Source organism: Macrotis lagotis, chromosome X (genome assembly GCF_037893015.1).
Source record: "Macrotis lagotis isolate mMagLag1 chromosome X, bilby.v1.9.chrom.fasta, whole genome shotgun sequence".
In the NCBI taxonomy this organism is placed as follows: domain Eukaryota; kingdom Metazoa; phylum Chordata; class Mammalia; order Peramelemorphia; family Peramelidae; genus Macrotis; species Macrotis lagotis.
Genome location: NC_133666.1, coordinates 239489719 through 239511214, shown reverse-complemented (window position 1 = coordinate 239511214; position 21496 = coordinate 239489719). Strand labels below are relative to the sequence as shown.

Here is a 21496-nt window from a genome sequence, read left to right as displayed (position 1 = left end):
TATTTGTAAAACACTTTGCAAACTTTAAAGTGCTATGTAAAACCTTCAGTGACATTTTTCATTTTGTTTTGCCAGTTCTTGTGTTCATCTTTTACCTCACATATCCGTTCTGATTTTCATTAAGACATTTTTGCTCCTTTCTTTTCCTTGTTTATTTTATTATTATTGCTGTTTTTTATTTCTTTATTTTATTCATTTTTTAAAACTTTATTTTGGGGGCAGTTAGGTGGTGCAGTGGATAGAGCACGGGCCCTGGAGTCAGGAGTACCTGAGTTCAAATTTGGCCTCAGACACTTAATAATTACCTGTGGCCTTGTGCAAGCTACTTAACCCCATTGCCTTGCAAAAAAAAAAAATCCTCTATTTTGAGGTTAATATAAAGGAATTTGACTTAGTCCTGATTACTCACTTTGTTTGCTAGAACTCAAGTATTGAAAGTTGGAAGGATTAATTAGTCTTATAGTTGACTGAAGGGCTTAGTAGATGAATATGGCACTTCACTTTGGAAATAACCTTTTACTGTTTAAAAATCAATAGTTTTTATTTTAGTTCTTTTCTATGTTTTAAAAAAGTCATTTATTCAAAGAAATTATTGAAGTAACTTTACTTTGTTTTATTCTATAGTGTTATTAGTGAAATAGATGGAAAGTCATTGGAAGGAATTCCAAGTGAAAAAATACAGCAGGAAGCAGATTTTGAAACAGATGAGAAACTTGTAAAATGTACTGAGGTAATAGATTGAGATTGCATTTTCTCTGTATATTGGATTATATGTGTAAATACATTTATTTTCCTTTACATTAAGTTTTTGCTCTTGCCTTTCATCTCCCAAATCTGATAATATATCAAATTCCTTATACTGAAAGCAATGCTTAGAAGACCAAGGGTTGACCATCATTTAAAGGGGGAAAAAAATTCCATCATATTGTGCAAATTTGGATAATTTTAGGGGTATTAGTCAAATGATTTCTTATTTAAAGTATTTTATTGAAAGTTATTTGTATAGTGAATGGTATTTATTCCATTTTCTAAAAATGTAAATGATTTACCTCAGAGGTCTAGTTTATTTTTTGTAATATTATCTTCCATTTAATTCAACATACATTTGAATTATTTTTTATCAGTAGTAATAAACTGCTAAGCCATCCATATTCTTACCTGTTTTCCCTGAAACCAATAAATAGATCCTCTAAGATAAGAATTTCTGATAATTGAGATTCAGAGTGTATTATATGGATATAGGTCATCATGAATTTCTGTTATTTCTACATTTATATAGAAGTTCCAATGTAGAGACTTTGGTCACAGTAATATAATTTTTTTTAAAAAATGTATTTTTTTAAATTTCACTTACATTTCTCATTATGTCTCCCTGCTTTCTTACCTTCCAAATAACAATATCATATTTTAAAAAAAAGGAAAAAATAGTCCAGTAAAATCAGTCAATCAAAATTTGACAAATTTTCAGTGTTCCTTACTTATAGTTCCCTACTTCTGCAAAGAAGGAAGGGAATGGGAGGTGTTTTCAATATCTCTTCTTTGGATCTAAGGTTAGTTATAATTTTGCAGTAGTATTGATTGTAGGGGCAGCTAGGTGGGTAGAGCACTGGCCTTGGAGTCAAGAGGATGGGAGTTCGAATCCTGCCTCAGACCCTTGACACTTACTTGTGTGACCTTGGGCAAGTCACTTAACCCTTATTGCCTTGCATCCAGTGCCATCTCCAATTGTCCTGATTTATATCTGTGCCCAGGTGGTTCTGGCCAAGAAACTGAGCCTGGTGACAAAGTACACACAGTGCCCTCTCATTCAAATCCAGTGCATGTGCTTATTGTGCCATTATATGATGTCATGGTCTTTTTTTTAAGATCCAAGGACAAACATCAGTATTATGGTTTTCCTTTCTATTTACTCTGTTGAAGTCATTGTGCATATCATTTTCTTGATTTTCACATAGATTTTCATGTTTGTCTATGTCTTTACAATTTTTTACAGTATGTTAATACACCATCATTTTCATGTACCACAATTTGTGTAGCCTTTCTCCAGTTGATGGATCTGCACTTATTTGCTATAATAAAAAATTTTTTGCATCATTTTTCTTTTCTTTTTTTTGGGAAGCTGTTGGGATTAAGTGATTTGCTTAGGGTAACATCATTTCTTTAAATCTATATGAATCAGTTTCTTACTTTAAAACTTTGAGCAGATGCAGTTAAGCTATTTCAATACTGGGTCACTGTTGGTTTTAATTTTATGTGAAGTGAATTGTGTAATGTTAATGCTAAAACTTGTTAATAAAAAAATCTCAAGGTGCATTAGTTACTTTAAAGGTTGTTTTGACTTTGACCATTTAATCAAAAATACAAATCATGACTTATTTTCTAATTACGGTACTTTTAGGTATTCTATTTTCTAAAGGACCAAGACTTGACAGTATCAGGAAGTCGTTACCAGTTTGCTAAAGAGATAGCAATAGCTGGCAGTGCTGCACTTTGTTCACATCTGAAAACTCTAAAAAGTAATGGGATGAATAAGATAGGACTCAGAGTTTCCATCGATACAGATATGGTAATGTAGAATTCATTTTTTCTTTTTAAAAAAGTACATTATGGAAGTTTACTTGATTACATCTCACTTAAAAGATATTAATTTTTTTGTTTTATTTACATTAATTTCTCATTTGATTTTAAAGTTTCTTACCCCATTCCTATTCTGTATGACTGTCTTTCCATCTCCCTATGCTTAGCATTCTGATAATGTGTATATTATACTTAATAGCTGTTACTTTCTTTGACTTGTACCATTTGATTTAGTTCAATTCTGTCTGAAGCCCTCCTTGGTAACCTGTATAGTTTCTCTAACATTCATTTCCACTGTTAATGATGCTAGTAAAAATACTTTTCAGCTAATGTTTGGATAGATAATTCTGTTTCCTCAATTTGATTATAGTTTAATAGGGTAAGAACTATTTTCTTTCTTTTGTAGTTTCCTATAACACTTTATATAGTGAAATGTTTAAAAAGATTACTTATTACAAGGAAGTTAAAATGACAAGAGAATTTTAAGCAATATAAGGTGCTTTTTCTCTCAATGATATATTAATTTGTACTTCACTATCATGATGTTTTTACTCAAAGAACCTACTTGATAAAAACAGTTACTTTTTTAAAAAGTTATTTTCCTTGGAAAAATGAATCTCAATTGAAAATTTAATATAAACACTATTGCTAAGAGCATTTAATATTGTCATATTTTAACTGCCATAATTTAAGACTCCATTTGCTTCTTATTTAAGAGATATTTAGAAGTCTTTCTGTGATATATTCAAAATTTTCCTCAAGCCATCAGGGTATCTTTCTCTATTGTCTTGTTAGGGGAGTAATTACCATTTATCTGTAGTCATGTGGTATCTACTTCAGTATGAGGTAGTGGCACTTTGCCTATCTCAAGCTATAAAAATAAATTTTTTGGTCATTATTATTATAATATTATCCTTACTTATCCTTATATTATTCTTATTAGTGTTTCAGGATATTAAATACATTATATTTTAATCCTATGAACTAGGGAAAAGAATCAACTAGCCCTTAAAATATTTAAATATAAGAAAAATGGAATAAATTATCTTACTGCTATCATGTCAGTATATTTAAACTCAAGATGTAGGAATGCTTGCTATTAATTTTCATACTCTCTTAAACTAAGCAGACATGTTTTTCATTTTCTCATTCATCACTTGGAATTTTTGTATTTTGCTTTCAGGTTGAATTTCAGGCAGGATCTGGAGGTCAGCTTCTTCCTCAACATTACTTAAATGATCTTGATAGTGCTCTGATCCCAGTGATTCATGGTGGGACCTCCAACTCTACTGTTTTGCCATTGGAGATAGAATTAATGTTTTTCCTTATAGAAAATCTATTTTAGCAAAATTAAGTGTGCAACTATGCTTTATAAACTAATTTGTTAGAATTAACTTCAGCACCAAAGCTGTTATGAAAGATAATATAGTGGATATGTTTGCTATTAAATGTTTGAGCTTAGCATTTTATGAGATTAAATTTTTTTTTAAAAAATCCTAGCACAGTATAGAAGCCAAAAGTTTCAGATTTCTATTATTTCTGAAACTTTATATTCATTATAGGAACTTAATCTTCTCTTGTCTTTGGAAAATCTGCAACATATACTGCGCTGGTTTTAATGCTAAGCCAAAGTATCTGCAGGTAGCTATACCTCTATGTCCACAACTGTTTTAATGAAGATTCTTAATAAATGTCACCTAAATCAGGAACATCTCCTTTTGCATATATGCAAGATGCCCCCATTTATAAATCTATTTCAGTGGCAAAGAACTGTTTCCATACCCCAGAGTTTGTAAGTACAGTAATATTGCTGATTTGTATTATGAGCATTAGCTGTCTCTGTACTTAAAACTCTTGAGAATTTGGCTGAAGATATGGATTTTGCCTTTTTTTCCTTCTCCAGATTTAGAATTTGGATTTTTTTCCTCATTAAATATCCATAAATCAATGATTGTAGGTGCTTTAGAAATTTGTGCTTATATATTTAGGTGTATTGTTTTTATAGAGAGAAAATGACTCAAGTATGTGTTTTGTAACTATATCTTTAATAATTTATAAATGGGTGATATTTTTATACTACAGTGATTTCTCCTTGACACTCCTTTACAGAATCACCAGTGTATTTACAACCTCCTTGAGTGATAGATAATAGGCCAGACAGGTGACCCTTGAAGTAGTCATTATGTAGCAATAAAGCATAAAGCAAGTTTTTTTTCCCTTTCTCATCAATCCTGGAAATCCATTTGGCAGCCCTGTTTACTTTGGGGAAAACTATTAACGTCAATTTTCAAAAACTACTTTAGCATTTTTGCAATTCTTTGTATAGTACTTATTTTTGATAATGGGGTATTAACAGAAATTAAACTCTATGTATTTGCATTACAAACAAAATTTGTGCCTGAATATAAAGGGTCAATGAACCCCCATCAGGTATGACAACTGTTACAAAGCACTTCCCTCTTTGCTACAAATAGAGAACAAAAAAACAGTAGTAAAGAAGCAAAGGGTACATTTTGATTAGTGCTATCAACAGGTTATATAGGAACCTAATTATTATTTAGATGCCTTTTTGATTCTCATGTGGAATATTTATATGTTTTTGTATCAAAAACACTCCTTGTGTATAGCTCAAGAAATGCCACATTACCCGTTTTAAGAACATATATCTATAGCTATATAATCTAACAACTTGAATACTCACAGGTCAGATTTATAACTCAGGATCCAAAGTCTCAGGACAGAAGAGACTGGGGATAATGGTGAATAAAGGCATCCAGTTTCTGTTGACTCACACTGCTAATCATTAGCCTAAGATAGCAGTGGTACAGAATAACCACTCTTCTTAAGTAGCTAATTTAGCAGGTGTAAACATTGTTAAATTTGCAGATGTTTAGTTGAAATGGCAATGTAACAACTTGTGAAGTATACTGTAACTGTTTAAGATAAATTGTATAAGAGTAAAGCAATTTGTTACTAAATTGGTTTGTTTCTTTTTTTTGTTCATGTTATAGACATCAAAATGATTGTACATCCTAAAGAATAATTAGAATATAATCCATGGTTAAATAACCAAAAGAATAGTTGTGAATGCTATTTCCATCAAGTTGATGCACTCATATTCCTAGTTTGCACTTCAGACCTTATTTGAAGCATCTTTTATACATCTTCATATTTTTTTTTAGGTTATGTTCTTCAGATTGTTACTTGTAATTCTGTAAGACTGAGTTTATATTTTCTATGTATTTTCTATTCTGCTATTTTGTCTTCATAATTGCTTCTTTTTTTTTAAAGTTTTTTTGCAAGGCAGTGGGGTCAAGTGGGTTGCCCAAGGCCACATGGCTAGGTAATTATTAAGTGTCTGAGGCTGGATTTGAACTCAGGTACTCCAGGGCCGGTGCTCTATCCATTGTGCCACCTAGCCGCCCCTAATTGTTTCTTGCTTCCTACTTATTATGTAAGTAGTTTTCTGTCTCTGAATTTTGAGATGAGAGCTACATAGCTTAGGCAAAAAACCACTTCTCACATGGTTAACATTTCCTGAGCAACATACTGGCTGGTTAGTATGAAAGTAAGTGCATAGAGGAAGTGACTGTGTGTATGTGTGTGTGTGTGTGTGTGTGTGTGTGTAAATTAAGAAATGAACTGAACTTTTTTGTTTTAAAAGAAATTAATTCCAGTAGGTGAGTAGGCTGGAAATTCTACATCATACTTTGAAAGCTGAACTAATAAGAGGCTCATCATATACAGTTTTAACAAAAGTATCAGTTGGTGGCTAACTTGGCCAGGAGTCTTAGAGATGACAGTGAATGGATTTCAGATGAGTTGCACAAGATGACTGCAGTTTGTAAAACCTGCTACAGTAGAATATGCTGGTCTAAGCTTCTAATCTAGGATTGCAACAGAAGGCAACAGAATGATAGTGATATTTTGGTCACAGGCAAGTTATCTTTTTTCTGCTTTAGTTTCCGCTCTGTAGGATAGAGATAATTTGCTTTAATAAATATTGAGCTCTCATGTACAAAAACACTGCTAGGTGGAAAAGGAAAATCCTATATTATTTAAACATTCAGAGACAAAGGTTTGGAGATGGCATATGAATTTCCTGTTAAAGAAAACCTGAAAAGCAGTGTGGGTGGAGTTGGGTGATAACAATACAAATATTATGTACACTGTCAGTATTTCATATTGGATTTTTTTTCCTCAATGGATTTCTGTGTCACAATCTCTGAGGGTTTTAGTGGGAAATACTTGTGATATTAAAAAAAACACTAAAATTTAGAAAAGACAAGGGAGCAATAGGAACAAATAATACCTGCAGTAATATATGAATTCAACAGGCAATTTTTATTTATTTTTTTAATTTAAGGCAATGGGGTTAAGTGATTTGCCCAAGGTCACACAGCTAGATAATTATTAAGTGTCTGAGGCTGGATTTGAACTCAGGTCCGCTTGACTCCAGGGTTGGTGCTCTATCCACTAACGAGCAATTTTTAAAAACACCTACTATGTGTTGGGCTCTTTGTTATGAGGAACAAAAGCATAATTAAAAAGCAACCTCTGCAAAGAATTTCCATTCAATTGGAGATGAGAACAAGTATACTTTTAAGTAAATATAAAATCTATAAAACATATTTGGGGAAGGAAGGAATGGCATAGGTGTAACAAAAGCAATTTAACAGAACAAGTGTTTCAGAGGGTACAATGGAACGGTAAGAAAAAGGTCATTCATGAAATGAGAAATCATAGGGTTCACATGAATAGGTATAAGAGAAGAGTAAGTAATAAGAAAAAGGAGTTTAGGCTTGATCTATAATTTAGAACAGGGGCACTGAGTGGAGCCACAGGATAAAGTAGACTCCCTTCTATCATGGTAAAAGGAATATTAATGCGGACATTCACTCTGGAGAAAGAGTGGAGAAATGGAATAACTATACATGACTTGATGATTAAGGCCAGAAATCAGTGTAATCCAGAGTCAGCACGGTTCTAAAGGAGTCAGGAAGACTTGAAGGACTTACTGTCTGCCTGCTCACTCCACAACAGTCTCAGTTCAATATGCTAAACTGTTAGGATGTATGTAAAATGTTTGGGGGAACAAAGTATGTCAGTGGGCCAGCACTTACTAAAGTGTATATATGTACATTAGCTAGAATGCAGATATGATTCTGGGCACAGGCTCTTATAATCAACATCTAATCCAATCATTTGCAAATATTAACTGTTTGTTCAAGTTCAAATAATTGACTAGCCCTGTACTTTCAGCGGAAGCACAGCGTCAAACGAGCACTGCTAACTACTCTTGCTACCCAGATCTCTTTCCAACTTGGCCCTTACCGCTGAGAAGGTCAGGCCCGCCACCCTTGGCCGCGCCCTTGACCTCACGTGCCGTCACCCCGGGGCGCTGCCGGCAGCGGTGAGCGTGCCCCCTTTTCCGCGCCGCCGCTCCCGCCGGGTGAGGGCCTCCTCGCTCCGCGCCCGCCCTCCCCGACCGGGGGTTTCCTGGGCAGATGCTCGGGGTGAGCGCCGAGGGCAGCCCCACCCCGCGGCGGCCCGCGGACCCCGGGGGTCTCCGCCTCGCGTCTCGCGCTCGGCCGCCAAACCCATCTTAAAGCCCCGACTGGCTCCGGCGGCTCCTGCCCTGGAACCCCCTCCTCCGGCAGCCGGCGCCCGGCCCCGGGCCATTCCCGCCGCGGGGATGCAGGGCGCCTCGGCCTCCGCACTCCGTCCTTCCCGCCTCCCCCGCGCTCCCTGGGCACGTCGTTTCGCACATTCTCCCCGGGACCGGCATCGCGTCACGTCCAGTACCTTGGGGTTGGGGGGTCTCTGTCTCTCCGGCGCCCAGGAGGGGCTGCACACACGCTCGGTGGCCGCTTTGGCCGGGAGGAGAAGCGACGTTTCTGCGGGCGTTTTCGGAGGCGTTTCGAAGGCGCCGCGCGAGGAAACAGCCGGCTCGCGGCTCCGCCCTCCTCGGCTTTGCGCCCCGCCGGTCGCTTTTCTTGCGCGCATGCGCCCCGCTCGGTCGCGGGCACAGACGCCCCACTCCGCTTCCGGTTCCGGAAGCTCTCGGGGGACGCAGGCCGGCGGGACGCCGTAACCAAACAATCCCGGCGGCCCCGCGTTTCCGCGTCGAGAATTCTGCTTCCGGCGCCGGGCCAACCGTGGGCGGCTACGGCCGCGTTCCGCGTCTGCGCGACCCGAGCGGTGCCTCGTCCCCATGGCAACGGCCCTGGAGCCGCGGGGTAAGCTTAGAATTCCCTTGCTCGCCGGCTGCGGCCCTGGGTCCCGGGACGCCAGAATTGGGGGGTCTCTCAGGGTGGGCGGTTGGGGTCATCCGGCCCCATCCGGGTCCTCCGACGCCTCGCGAAGCGCAGTACTTGGCCTTGAGAGGTGCATCGGCCCCTCCCCCACCTCCAGGCCCAGGTCCGACCCGAGGAAGTCCCCCAGGCATTCCGCCTCCGGCCCCGGGCCCGTAGGAGGAGGCGGGGAGGGCGGGTCCCACGCGGCCAAAGCGGGGTCGGCGGGCTCGGGCCTAGGGTGGAAGAGGAACGGAAAGAAACCGGCCTGAGCCGCGGGGTCCTGGGCCGAGACCCGAGCCCGAGCCCGAGCCCGAGCCCGAGCCCTCGGCCCGAATGGGACTTCGTATCGGAAGGGAGGGGCCAAGTCCACACACACACACACACACAGACACACCACACATACCACAGACACACCACACACAAACACACCACACACAAACACACACACCACACACACCACAGACACACACACACCACCACACACACACACCACACACACACACACCACAGACGCCACACACACAGCACACACACACCACACACACAGACACCACACACACACCACACACCACCCACACACACCACACACACACACACCACAGACACCACACACACACCACAGACACACACACACACACACACACACACACACACAGCCTTGCATCTTGGTGATCTGTGTACCTAATTACGTGTAGAATTAAGTCCGGGACCAAGGACACACACAGACACACATACACACACACCCTTGGATCTTGGTGATCTGTGTACCTAGTTACATGTAGAATTAAGTCCAGGAGCAAGGAGAGGCACATCCATCTGTGGTCGCGGGGGCTTAGTGGATGGAACCCAGCCAGGAGCCAGAAGGGCCTGGATTCAAGTCCAGGTTCAAAGGCTTCATAGCTGTCTGACAAATATTAAGGAATAAGTTAAAAAGAAGCTTAGGTAGTTTATGGAGGACCCTTGGGTGTAGGGGGATGAGGACCAGGGGCCTAATTTAGATATAGGTGGTGATATGAGGGCGAGACTAGGAAGAAGAGAAGGGCTTCGAAGCAAGAAAGGGGGGGGGGGGTTAAGGAAAAGTTGTCTCGCTCACATTTCTTTTGATCTCCAGTCAAGCATCTTTATCTGTGTCTTGGACATCTCCAGGATGTTCCATTCAGGACCTGACAGGACTGAATTTGTTCAAAATTAATGATTATCCTCTCCCTATACTCCTCCCCTTGTGTTAGGAAGATTTATAGTATCATAGGGCCACTGGCCACACAGTGACTAGAACATTGATCAGGAAGACTTAGCTTTAAATCTGACCTCTTGACACCGGGGCAAGTCACTTAACTAAATGAGCTGGAGAAAGAAATAGCAAGCCACTTCAGGATATCTTTGCCAAGAAAACCCCAAATGGTCATAGATAGTCAGACACTGATTAAAACAACCTGAAAAACATAACATTGGTAGAAATGTGAAGGGGTTAACAAGAACAGTTTGATTTTTTTTTTTTAGGTTTTTGCAAGGTAAAAGGTTAAGTGACTTGCCCAAGGCCACACAGCTAGGTAATTATTAAGTGTCTGAGGGAGGATTTGAACTCAGGTACTCCTGACTCCAGGGCTGATGCTCTATCCACTGCACCACCTAGCCACCCCCTAAGAACAGTTTTACAGCTGAGGATAATAAGGTCTCAGAGAAGTGTTTTACAGAGCCTAGTACCTTGACTCCTAATCCCCTCAGGATTGGCTCTGTTCAACTGTTAATGAGGATGCATGATTCACAGAGGAGTTAGCTTTGACTCAAACCTTTCTCCAACCCTTCTTTACTGCTGACATTTCTTGATTCTATCCCACAACTTGACTGTCTCCCTCTCTCCTCTCATGTTGCTACCATTCTCCTTCAGTCCCTCATTATTTGGATGATACTGTAGATAACTTCCTAAGGGTCTTCTACCTCCAGATTATTCCCTATTCTAATTTGTTCATTACATAATTGTCAAACTATTTCCAAGGTATAAAGCTTACAGAAAGCCCTGGATTTATTAAGATGGCCATGGTGCAAAAATGCAGCTTTTCCACCTGTTTTCTGTGTGAACTTGGGGAGATTACTCTTAACAGTCTAGGTTTCAATTTCTTATAAAAACAATTTCTAATATCACTTCCTTCTGTTCAATAATGATTCATCATCAGATGTCTCTAGCCTCTCCCAGAGTAGTTGTTTCTAAGAATTCATATTTATATTAGAAAAAAGCAATATTTTATATAGAGTGAAGTATATCAATATCTCATCCCTTCAGCATATCCTCCTCCTTCTTACAGCTTTTTACTTTTTTCTTTGTCTTATGTATATTTCCTTTAAAACTCAGCTGTGTTTCTACTCCTAATTTTTGAATATCATTTCCAAATTTGTTTGATCTTTTCCTCACTGAATTTCCCTTTATTTTCCTTAATATATCCTTTTTCTTTAAAAACAAAAAGCAAGGGGAATTATGTTGAGGAAAAAACCTTACATTATGGAGACCATTCCCTCAGGTGTAGCTTTGTAAGGTGAATGGTATAAGTAGTGTTATCCTCATTTTACGTATAAGGAATTTGAGAGTCAGAGAAGTTAAATGACCATCACCCAAAGTCATCCAGCTAGCAGTTAAGTTCCAGAACCAAACCCAACCCCAGCTCTTACAATTCTGCATTCTGTGCTTAGTCCTATACCACTTATCTTCAATTAACTTTAATTTGAATATTTTTATTTCAGGATTTTGGAGTGAGAACATATTTGAATATTTTCTTAAAACTAATCATATTAAATCAGAAGATGGAGCTGAAATAGACTGGTATCATGCAGCTAACCATAAGTCAGAAATGAAAGAGGCACTAAAAAGTAAGTATATATTTCATTTTTAGATACTTTAGAGTCTAGCTACTTATTGAATTTCTCTGTTTTTTAGGTTATTGGGTGATCCAAGGAATAATGGCATAAGATTACATATATTTTAGGTAACAAACAGAAATTTCAGAAAGGATTTCCTGAATTTCGTTTTTTGTTTGCAAAATAAACATTTATCACAAAAAAGGTCTCATTCATTCCTAATGACCCCAGTGGAATGTGATGTCTTCTCTTTTAAGCTCTGGGGGTACTTCATAGTTTTCATATGGCATTAACCTTGTACTACCTTGTTGTGTTGCCATTTCATTTTTTTCTCTTCCCCTAGCAGATTGTAAGTTTTATGAGTTCAGGTACTGTTATTATGTACTTTATAATAACTATCCCTACATCTTTACATATAATAGATACTTTAAAAAAAACACCATTTGTTAAATAAATGAATGAATACTTTAAACAGCCACCATTTCTAATAAAGGGGTTTCTTGGGCAATATTATTCCCTTGCAAGAATTAAATGTGTCCATCTGGCTGTGACTGTACTCTTAATATTAAGCCATAGGGTAACTAATGGTCCTGTTTCTTTTCTCTTCACTCCCTGCCCTCAGTTGTGCACAACATACATTGAATATTTCATACTTGATTCATAATGTTAATTTAATGGTAATAAAATCATAAATACTTATATCTTGGACTGATTCAGTTACAAGATAAAATTCCTTCAAAGGATTATTCATTCAGCTCTTAAAAGTCAAGCAGTTGCACCCACAAAAAAGTGTGAAGTCAGTCAAATGTCTGTAATATTTTAGTATTCCATCATAGCAATACTATTTTAAAATTAATACAAATTCCTGCAGTAATTCAACTCTTCTTACTGTTTCTTTTCCCTTCTGTGTTATTTTAATCAAAGATTGCATAGCTCTTTAAATATATATACTTTGACTATATGAAAAACATTTTTGTACTGAAATGACAGATCCTAGGGCTATAAAGACATTAGAAAGTTTTATGCATTTCATATTTCTTGAAGATATTCAGAAAGATTTTACAGCATAAAGTACAAAGGGATATGACCCTTCCCAAGAATTAGAAGGTAACTGTGCCAGGTAACTGATTGAAACTCCTAACCCTTCTACAACCTGATTTCCATCCTTATCATTTAGCAGAAACATCTCTCCTTAAAGTCATTAGTGATCTTTAATTTCAAAGTTTAATGAACTTTTTTTCAATCTTCATATTTCCTGACCTTTCTGAGGCATTTGTCATTGTCAGTCCCTATCTTCTCATAGGTGCTCTTTCTCCTCTGGTTTTCATGACACTGTTTATTCTTGGTTTACTGGTTCTTTATCTAGATTGAGCTCCCAAACTATGAGTGTTCCCCAATCTCTGTCCTTAGTCTTCTTTTTTCTTACTATACTGTCTCATTTGGTGATCTCATCAGCTGCTGTAGGTTCAGTAACTATCTTAATACAGATGATTCCCAGATTTAGATATTTGTATATGTAACCCTAATAACTCTGCTGAACTTCAGTCCTACATTATTGACTGCTTCTTTGACAAGTCTCCAGACATCTCAGACCCAATATGTCCAAAATGAACTCATTTCTTCTTCCCAACAGTTTCCCTCTTCCCATTTTTTATTAGTTCAGGGCAACACCATTCTTCCAGGTCCCCACACAACCTTAGCGTCATCCCAAACTTCTCTTTGCTGCTCTCTACAATTCTCTACTCACATGGCTGCTGCCCTTGTGCACAGCCCTTGTCACCTCTCGCCTATGTTAATCAGTCTGCCTCCAGTCTCTCCCTTCTCTAGGGTGTCTTCTCAGCTACAAAAATGATTTTTCTATAGCACAGGCTTGTCCCTGCCATCTCACTACTGGCTTCCTCTAACTTCCAGAATCAGGTTCTCTTTGATATTTAATGCTTTTCACTTGCTGAGCCCTTCCTACCTTTCCAACCTTTTTATGCCTTACTCCCTTCTGTGTTCTCTCTTCCGACTTGTCCTATTTGTTCCTCACACATGATTATCCATCCCATGAATCTGCCTCTTCAATGGCATTTCCCCAGGCCCTGAAATAATATCCTTCCTCCTCACTTTTCTCCCCTAGCTGCCTTAGTTTCCTTCTGGACTAAGCTCAGATTCCATCTCCTGCAGCAAGGTTTTCTCTGTCCTCTCTGCCACCAGATGGTTGTTGTTCTTCATTCACAGGTTGGACACAAATAGTCCATTTGAACACCTGGATTGGTTTCTCTAAAATTACACATCTCATGTCCTTTGAGCTACTTCAGTTCTGCTTTGCCCATAAAGTACAGCACTCTATCTGATGAAGGCACTCCATGGTATAGCAGTCCTATACCAATGTCTTCATGTCGTGAAATTGATTCCAAAGTTTTTCAGAGAGATCTTGAGAGTATTTTTTTATTTTTTTAGATTTTTATTTATTTTGAGTTTTACAATTTTCCCCCTAATCTTACTCCCTCCCCCCACCCCAACAGAAGACAATTTTCCAGGCTTTACATTGTTTCCATGAATCCAAATTGAATGTGATAAGAGAGAAATCATATAATTAAGGAAGAAACATAAAGTATAAGAGATAGCAAGATGAGACAATAAGATATCAGGTTTTTTCCCTTAATTAAAGTTAATAGTCCTTGGTCTTTGTTCAAATTCCACAGTTCTTTCTCTGGATACAGATGGTATTGTCCATTGCAGACAGCCCCAAATTGTCCCTGATTGTTGCAGTGATGGAATGAGCAAGTCCATCAAGGTAGATCATCACCCCCATGTTGCTGTTAGGGTGTACAGTGTTTTTCTGGTTCTGCTCATTTCACTCAGCATCATTTCATGCAAATCCCTCCAGGCCTCCCTGAATTCTCATTCCTCCTGGTTTCTTGTTGAAATTATTTGTTTATCATATTTATTTTATTTTTGTGCAAATGATGTTTTTTTCTATACATTACTAAAATATTCTTGTTTAAGTGTAAACATAATACTCCCCTCCCCCCAAAAATGTCGACCCTCATGAGCTTACAGTAAAGGAGAGAGAAAAAACTAAAATTATAATTAAAAAAAAATAATAGGGGCAGCTAGGTGGCTTAGTGGACGGAGCACCAGCCCCAGAGTCAGGAGCACATGAGCACAAACACAGCCCCAGACCCCCAACAGTCACCCAGCTGTGTGACCCTGGGCAAGCCACCCCAACCCCATTGCCCTACAAAAACCAAAAAAATCCAACAAAATAAAATAAAATAATAATAACAATAACAATAACAATAATAATAATAGTAGTAGTAGTAGTAATAGTGGTAGGGGCGACCAAGTGGTGCAGTGGATAGAGCACCGGCCATGGAGCCAGAAGTACCTAGGTTCAAATCTGGCCTCAGACACCCAACAATCACCCAGCCATGCGGCCCTGGGCAAGCCACTCAACCCCATTTGCCCCGCAAACTCCCCCTCCCAAATAATAATAATAACAACAACAACAACAACAACAACAATAATAATAAATGTGCTTCAGTCTGTGTTCCAACACCACCAGCTCTGTCACGGGCAAATCACATTCTTTAGGATAAATCCATCACCAAAGCTACTGCATATTTTTCCACTGTTGCCATCGCTGATCACAACTCTATCCATTTGTACTTCCCCACTACCATACACTATATTTTGTCTCTCTCCTTTCACTCTGTCTCTGTTCTTAAATGTACTGTAGAGTAGCTGAGTGACACAGCAAACTGATCACCGGCCCTGGAGCCAAGAGGTCCTGAGCCCACCTATCACCCCTAAGGCCCAGTAACCACTGGGCCTTGTGGTCCTAAACAAGGCCCTCTAATCCCAGCCCCTTGCAGGAAGTAAAAGAGAAAATGTGTTATATCTGACCACTCTCCCCTACAGTCCACCTTCTCTTCCATCACTCACATCCCCACTCTTCTCCCTGTCCCCCTTCTCTCCTTCTTACTCTAGTTGTCTATACCCCATTGAGTATATATGCTGTTTCCTCTCCAAGGCACCTCTGATGAGAGCAAGGGTTCTCTCATCCCCCCCCCTCGCCTTCCTCTCTTCCATATCATTGCAATAGTTCATTGTAATAAAAGAATCTTATTATATGAAATATCTTAGCCTATTCCACCTCTCCTTTCTCTTATTCCCATTGTATTTCCCTTTTAGCCATTGACTCCATTTTTAAAATATACCTTCATATTCAGCTCTTCTGTGCTTCATCTATAAAAACTCCTTCTAACTGCCCTATTAAATGAGAAGTTTCTTATGAATATTATCAGTATCATTTTTCTATGCAGGAATACATGCAGTTCATCATCATTAAGTCCCTCATATTTTACCCTTCTTCCATACTCTCTATGTTTCACCTGAGTCCTATATTGGAAGATCAAACTTTCTGTTCAACTCTGGCCATTTTAACAGGAACATTTGAAATTCCCCTGGTTCATTGAGAGTCCATCTTTTCCCCTGGAAGAGGATGTTCATTTTTGCTGGGTTGTTGATTCTCAGTTGCATTCCGAGCTCTTTGGCCTTCTGAAACATTATATTCCAAGCCCTACAAGCCTTTAATTTAGTTGCTGCTAAGTCTTGTGTGACCCTGACTGCAGCTTCATGATATTTGAATTGTGCCCTTCTGGATGCTTGTAATATTTTCTGTTTGACTTGGGAGTTCTGAAACTTGGCTATAATATTCCTGAGGGTCAGTTTTTTCTTTTTTTTTTTTGGATCTCTTTTCGGGGGAGATTGATGGATTCTCTCAATTTCTATTTTGCCCTCTGCTTCTATGATATCTGGGCAATTTTCCTGTAGGAATTCTTTAAAAATAATATTAAGGCTCTTTTCCTGATCATGACTTTCAGGTATCCCAATAATTTTAAAATTATATTTCCTGAATCTGTTTTCCAGATCAGTTGTTTTTTTCAATGAAATGTTTCACATTTTCTTCTATTTTATCATTCTTTTGGTTTTGAAGTATTGTATCTTGACTTCTCATAAAGTCAGCAGCTTCCTTTAGTTCCATTCTATATCTGAAGGATTTGTTTTCCTTCGAGAGTTTTCTTATCTCCTTTTCCATCTGGCATTCTTCTCAATATCTTTTTGAACTGTTTTATCCATTTGACCTTTGCTGGTTTTTAACATGTTTTTTCTGGATCTCCTTGACTAAGCTGCTGACTTTGTTTTCATATTTTTCCTGCATCTCTCTAATTTCTTTTCCCAGTTTTTCTTCTATCTCCCTCAATTGATTTTCGAAATCTCTTTTGAGTTCTGTCATAGCCTGAACCCAATTAACGTTTTTCTTGCAGTGTTTAGATGTAGTAGCTTGCATTTCCTCATCTTCAATTTGAGAGCCAAGTCTTTCCACTATTTTCCAGCTTATCTTGGGCTGGAGAACTGCCTCACTGGATCCCTCTGTAGGTTCTGTCTCTTAAAAATTTAATTAGATCCTTCTTGGGTTCATAGCCAATTTATTTCTCAATGGTGTTCCTCTTTTTTCTCTGTTTACTCATTTCCCCAGCCTGTGCCTGGTTTGTGGGTGGACACTGCCCCCCCCCCCCAAGGATCTCAGTGTGTGAAGCTCTGTCTTCCCTCCTGGTCTGTGAATGACCAAAAGTGTACCCCTCTGTCACAGGGCTGAGTTGGGGGAGGCCCTGCTAGTCTATGGGGGTCCTAGACTGTGATCAGGATCTGAATGTGGTCAGAGCTACAGAGTTCTGTTCCAGGTACAGAGGACAAATTTCAGAAGTCTCTCTCCACTCTCCTACCCTTGACATGCTGAGCACTCAAGACTCAGTTGCTTGGGGGCTCCTGTTCACAGGCTCCATCTGCTTCCATTTCCTGGATCTGGGCTGCCCAGGCCATGCTGCTCACTGAGTGCCCTGAGGGCTGGGCTTCACGTGCTTGCTGTGGCAGAGAACCTCTGCTGATGTTCCAAGTTGTGCTTGGTGCTCACCCTGGGGTGTAATTCAGGAAACGCTCCCCACCCCCACTCCGCTGTGAACCGTGGCTCCCAGGTGCCCTGGGGCTGCCTCCGGTAGGCTGAAGTTCCTTTGCTCTGGCCTGCCACCCATCCAACCTCATGGAGCCAAACCTTTCCACTATTTTCCATATTACTTTGGGCTGGAGAACTGCCCCACTGGTCCCTCTGTGGGTTCTATCTCTCGAAAATTTAGTTAGAATTTTTATTTTATAAGTTTTGAAATGTTATAGAGTGAGAGCATCTAAGAGAAGATCTTCTCCTCTCACCATCTTGGCTTTGCCCTCCAAGAGTGTTCTTGTATTGCTTTTTTTGACTACCATGGTTGAATGCCTGCCTTGTTCTCTGTAGGCAAATGTACCTTTTGCATTTGAACATGGCCTACCCATTGGAGTTGTGCTCTCTTCAGTAGAGTTTGCTTTGCAGTTTAGCTCAGGAAAGGACCTGTGTCCTATACCTTATCCTGCCAAGTGATCTTTAGAATCTTCCTAAGGCAATTTAAATGAAAATGATTCAGTTTCTTGACATGGTGTTGATATATTTGTCCAGATTTCATAGGTTTGCAACAGTGAGGTCAGCACTTGGGCCTTGCAGACCTACACTTTAGGAGGTAGTCTAATGCTTCTTGTCTCCTACATTTTCTTTTGAAGCCTCCCAAACACTGAAATGTTTCCGGCAATTCGTGCATCAACTTCATCATCTCTGTTCCCTCCTTGGACTTATTCACAATATTCATAATTTCCCCATTTGCTGCAGTCATTCCACATATGGATGGTGTGGTGTTGAGTGATGGAACACCTGTGTTTTCTTGGTGTTAATTGTTAGACCAAAATTAACACAGGCAGCAGAGAATTGATCCATACTTTGTTGCATCTCAGCTTCATAGGCTTCATTGAATGCATAATCATCTGCAGACAGAAAATCATGTACCACCATTCCTTCCGCTTTGGTCTTGGCTCCATTACTATTTATTACCTTCCCTCTGAAATTGCCTCCATTTACACAGTATGTGTTTTTCATATACACTTTCTTCATCTCCCTCACATTACAATTTGAGCTCCTTAGGAGCAGTGCTCATATTTTTGTTAATTTTTATATCTCCATACTTAGCATGAACTTGAGATATCATAAAAACTAATTAAGTGCTCTTTGAGTGACTGACAGCAGGAAAACTGGCTTAAGTACTGATTTATTCTTTCCTCATAAAAATGAGTATGGATAATCCTTTCAGAACTATAAGGCCTAAGTTTGTTGTAAATCCTAATATAAGCCATAATGTCCTCCCTTTCCTTCTTTGCCTTATGCATCTCTATTTATATGTAAATTACATTGTGCTCTTCATAAAATCTTTATTGATCTGTTCTGTCAATTAACCCTTTTTCTCCTTGGACCTTGTGTAATTTACCCCTCCTGACTGTGCTTCAAACTTTCTGGACTTTATCTCCATTTGTCAGCTTCATTCTCAACCTGAAAACACCATTAGTGTCTGGGACCTCCTCCCATTGGAGTATTCCTCATTCTACCATTCTAAGCCCTCTACCCTTCTCCCTTCTCCTCCTCCTCCCCATTAGCATTTCTTTAGAGATTGCTTTATCCCTCTATCATACTAGCCTCCTTCATCCACCCATGGGAGCTTTTGGTTTATATTTTGTGGCTGTCTTTTGCTTTATATTTTTCAGTACTTAGCACAGTGCCTGGCACATAGAAAGGACTTAAGAAATGCTTATTGCTTTACCTTTCCTGATGCTGTACTTTGGTTATGTATTTCAAATTCTTATAGTTATGCTGAAGACAGAGATCTTGCCTTAGCTAAACTTTTTTATCTTTTATCACTTAGCATAGTTCTTTGCATAAAGTAGGAGCTTGTTAGACTTGAGTTTATTTGAATTGAATAGAAATTTAAAGTTGAAGTGAACTTAAAGATCATTACAATCTATTGATTAGCTGACTGATCTATATATGCACAAAGTCATTTGAAGGTAAAAGTGATAGGTAAAACTTGTTTTAGTATCTCTTACCTTTCATTTCTTCATTCACTGTCAATCAACTTTACTTCATTGAAATTGCCTCCTTATATACTGCCTTCTCTTTCTGCCATCAAAACATTTTTGAGGAAAAGTTTCCATAAATTCATCTTAGTTGTAAATTTCTAAAATTCTTCGTATTTTCTCTCTCCTAAAGGTAATTTAATTGAGGTCATGAGTTTTAATCTAAGTAGGCCTTCCCAGTTTAGGTGACTTTCTCCCTCACACCAGCTAGCACTGTGTGTACATTTGGAAAGTCTGACTCAGTTTTTCTCCTTTGTTATCATGTGCTGTAATCTGTTTAGGGTCTTGTGCAGAATACACCAAAAAGCTCTGCAGTAATAATTTTATCCCAAGTCAGTGACTGATGAGTTCCTGTTAGCAACACATGTCAAGCTCTTTTCTATCCTCTTTTCTGTTCCTATATTAGGAATCATGGAAAGTGAAAGAGAGAGAAGAGAATAAGCATTTCTATAGTATGTGTTGTGTGTCAGGTTCTGTACTGAGTGCTTTATGAATATTACCTCATTTCATCCTCACAATTTTGGGAAATAGGCACTATTATAATTCTCATTGTATAGTAGAAGAAACAGTCAAATAGAAATTAAGAGACTTGTCCAGGGCTTGTCACACCACTTGGAAGAAACTGAGGTTTGATTTGAACTCAGAACTTCCCTGCTCAAGCCTCATTTCTGTATTCAACAACAATGTTAAGAAATACAAAATAGGGGCGGCTAGGTGGCATAGTGGATAAAGCACCGGCCCTGGAGTCAGGAGTACCTGGGTTCAAATCTGGTCTCAGACACTTAATAATTACCTAGCTGTGTGGCCTTGGGCAAGCCACTTAACCTTGTTTGCCTTGCAAAAACCTAAAAAAAAAGAAATACAAAATAAGCATATTTTACATAGCAGATGAAGAATTTTGAATATAGAATTCATTGAGATCCCAAAATTTATTTAACATTCATTTTTTTAATGTTTCATTGTCTTTTTTTGAATAGGTGGTGCTCACATGATAGAGGCAGATGTTCTTTTCTGTGATGAGCAGCTGATAATGGCTCATCCTCCTGAAATAAACAGTGATAACACTCTCCAGGAGTGGCTAAGTGAAGTTCTAAAAACCAATAAAGGCATCAAACTTGATTTTAAAAGGTATGTTGGAAAATGCCACAAATTTCTTATATCCCTAATAGAACAGGAATTCACTTTGAATTGAACTTTTTTCATTTAACAAAAATCTCTTTCCTTTCTCTTCAACTTCCCTTCCCACAGGCAGGTACGTAGTGCAAAAGAGATGGGGCAAAGGAGAATGGTAAAAGGGAAGCTAGATTAAAGGAGACAGTGGTCCAAATGAAAATACTTTTTGAGGAAAAACAGGACATAAAGTGAGAGTAAAGATAAAAGAAAGAAAAAAAGAATGGAAGACAGTAATCATAATTGGGAATGGAAATGGAAAGAGTTAACTCACAAAATGGAAGTGAATAGCACAATTAATTAGAAACTAGAAGAGCAGTTAGGCAGCACAGTGGAGGGCACTGGCCCTAGAGTCAGGAGGACCTGAGTTCAAATCTGGCCTTAGACACTTAATAATTACCTAGCTGTGTTATCTTGGGCATGTCACTTAACCCCACTGCCTTGAAAAAAAAAACAACAATAACAATAAAACAAACTCTCCAAGCAAAGACTACAATTATGAACTTCTCATTGGTTTATAATCCTTTGATCTTTTTTTTTTTTAGTCGTTTTCTGCTTGAGTCATG

The 21496-nt window shown here is 38.8% G+C and overlaps 2 protein-coding genes across 6 annotated transcripts in view; both read left to right on the top strand.

The window, feature by feature from the left end:
- Positions 1-5555, top strand: part of ZFYVE16 (zinc finger FYVE-type containing 16) — a 67059-nt gene extending 61504 nt beyond the window's left edge. For all 3 annotated transcript variants that reach the window (XM_074200033.1, XM_074200031.1, XM_074200032.1), the window contains exons 16-18: positions 625-730; positions 2399-2566; positions 3761-5555. In XM_074200033.1, the coding sequence (XP_074056134.1) occupies positions 625-730; positions 2399-2566; positions 3761-3922 (436 nt within the window). In that variant the 3' untranslated portion in view covers positions 3923-5555. The remainder of the gene's footprint in view (positions 1-624; positions 731-2398; positions 2567-3760) is intronic.
- A 3066-nt stretch (positions 5556-8621) lies between these two features.
- FAM151B (family with sequence similarity 151 member B) overlaps positions 8622-21496 on the top strand; it is a 67930-nt gene continuing 55055 nt past the window's right edge. The window contains exons 1-3 of one of the 3 annotated variants that reach the window (XR_012471322.1): positions 8622-8816; positions 11610-11735; positions 20738-20888. Coding sequence is in view for 2 of the 3 variants with exons in the window: in XM_074200040.1 (XP_074056141.1) it covers positions 8792-8816; positions 11610-11735; positions 20738-20888 (302 nt within the window). In the remaining variant the exon portion in view is untranslated. The remainder of the gene's footprint in view (positions 8817-11609; positions 11736-20737; positions 20889-21496) is intronic. The other 2 variants (XM_074200040.1, XM_074200041.1) reach the window with 2 other exon arrangements.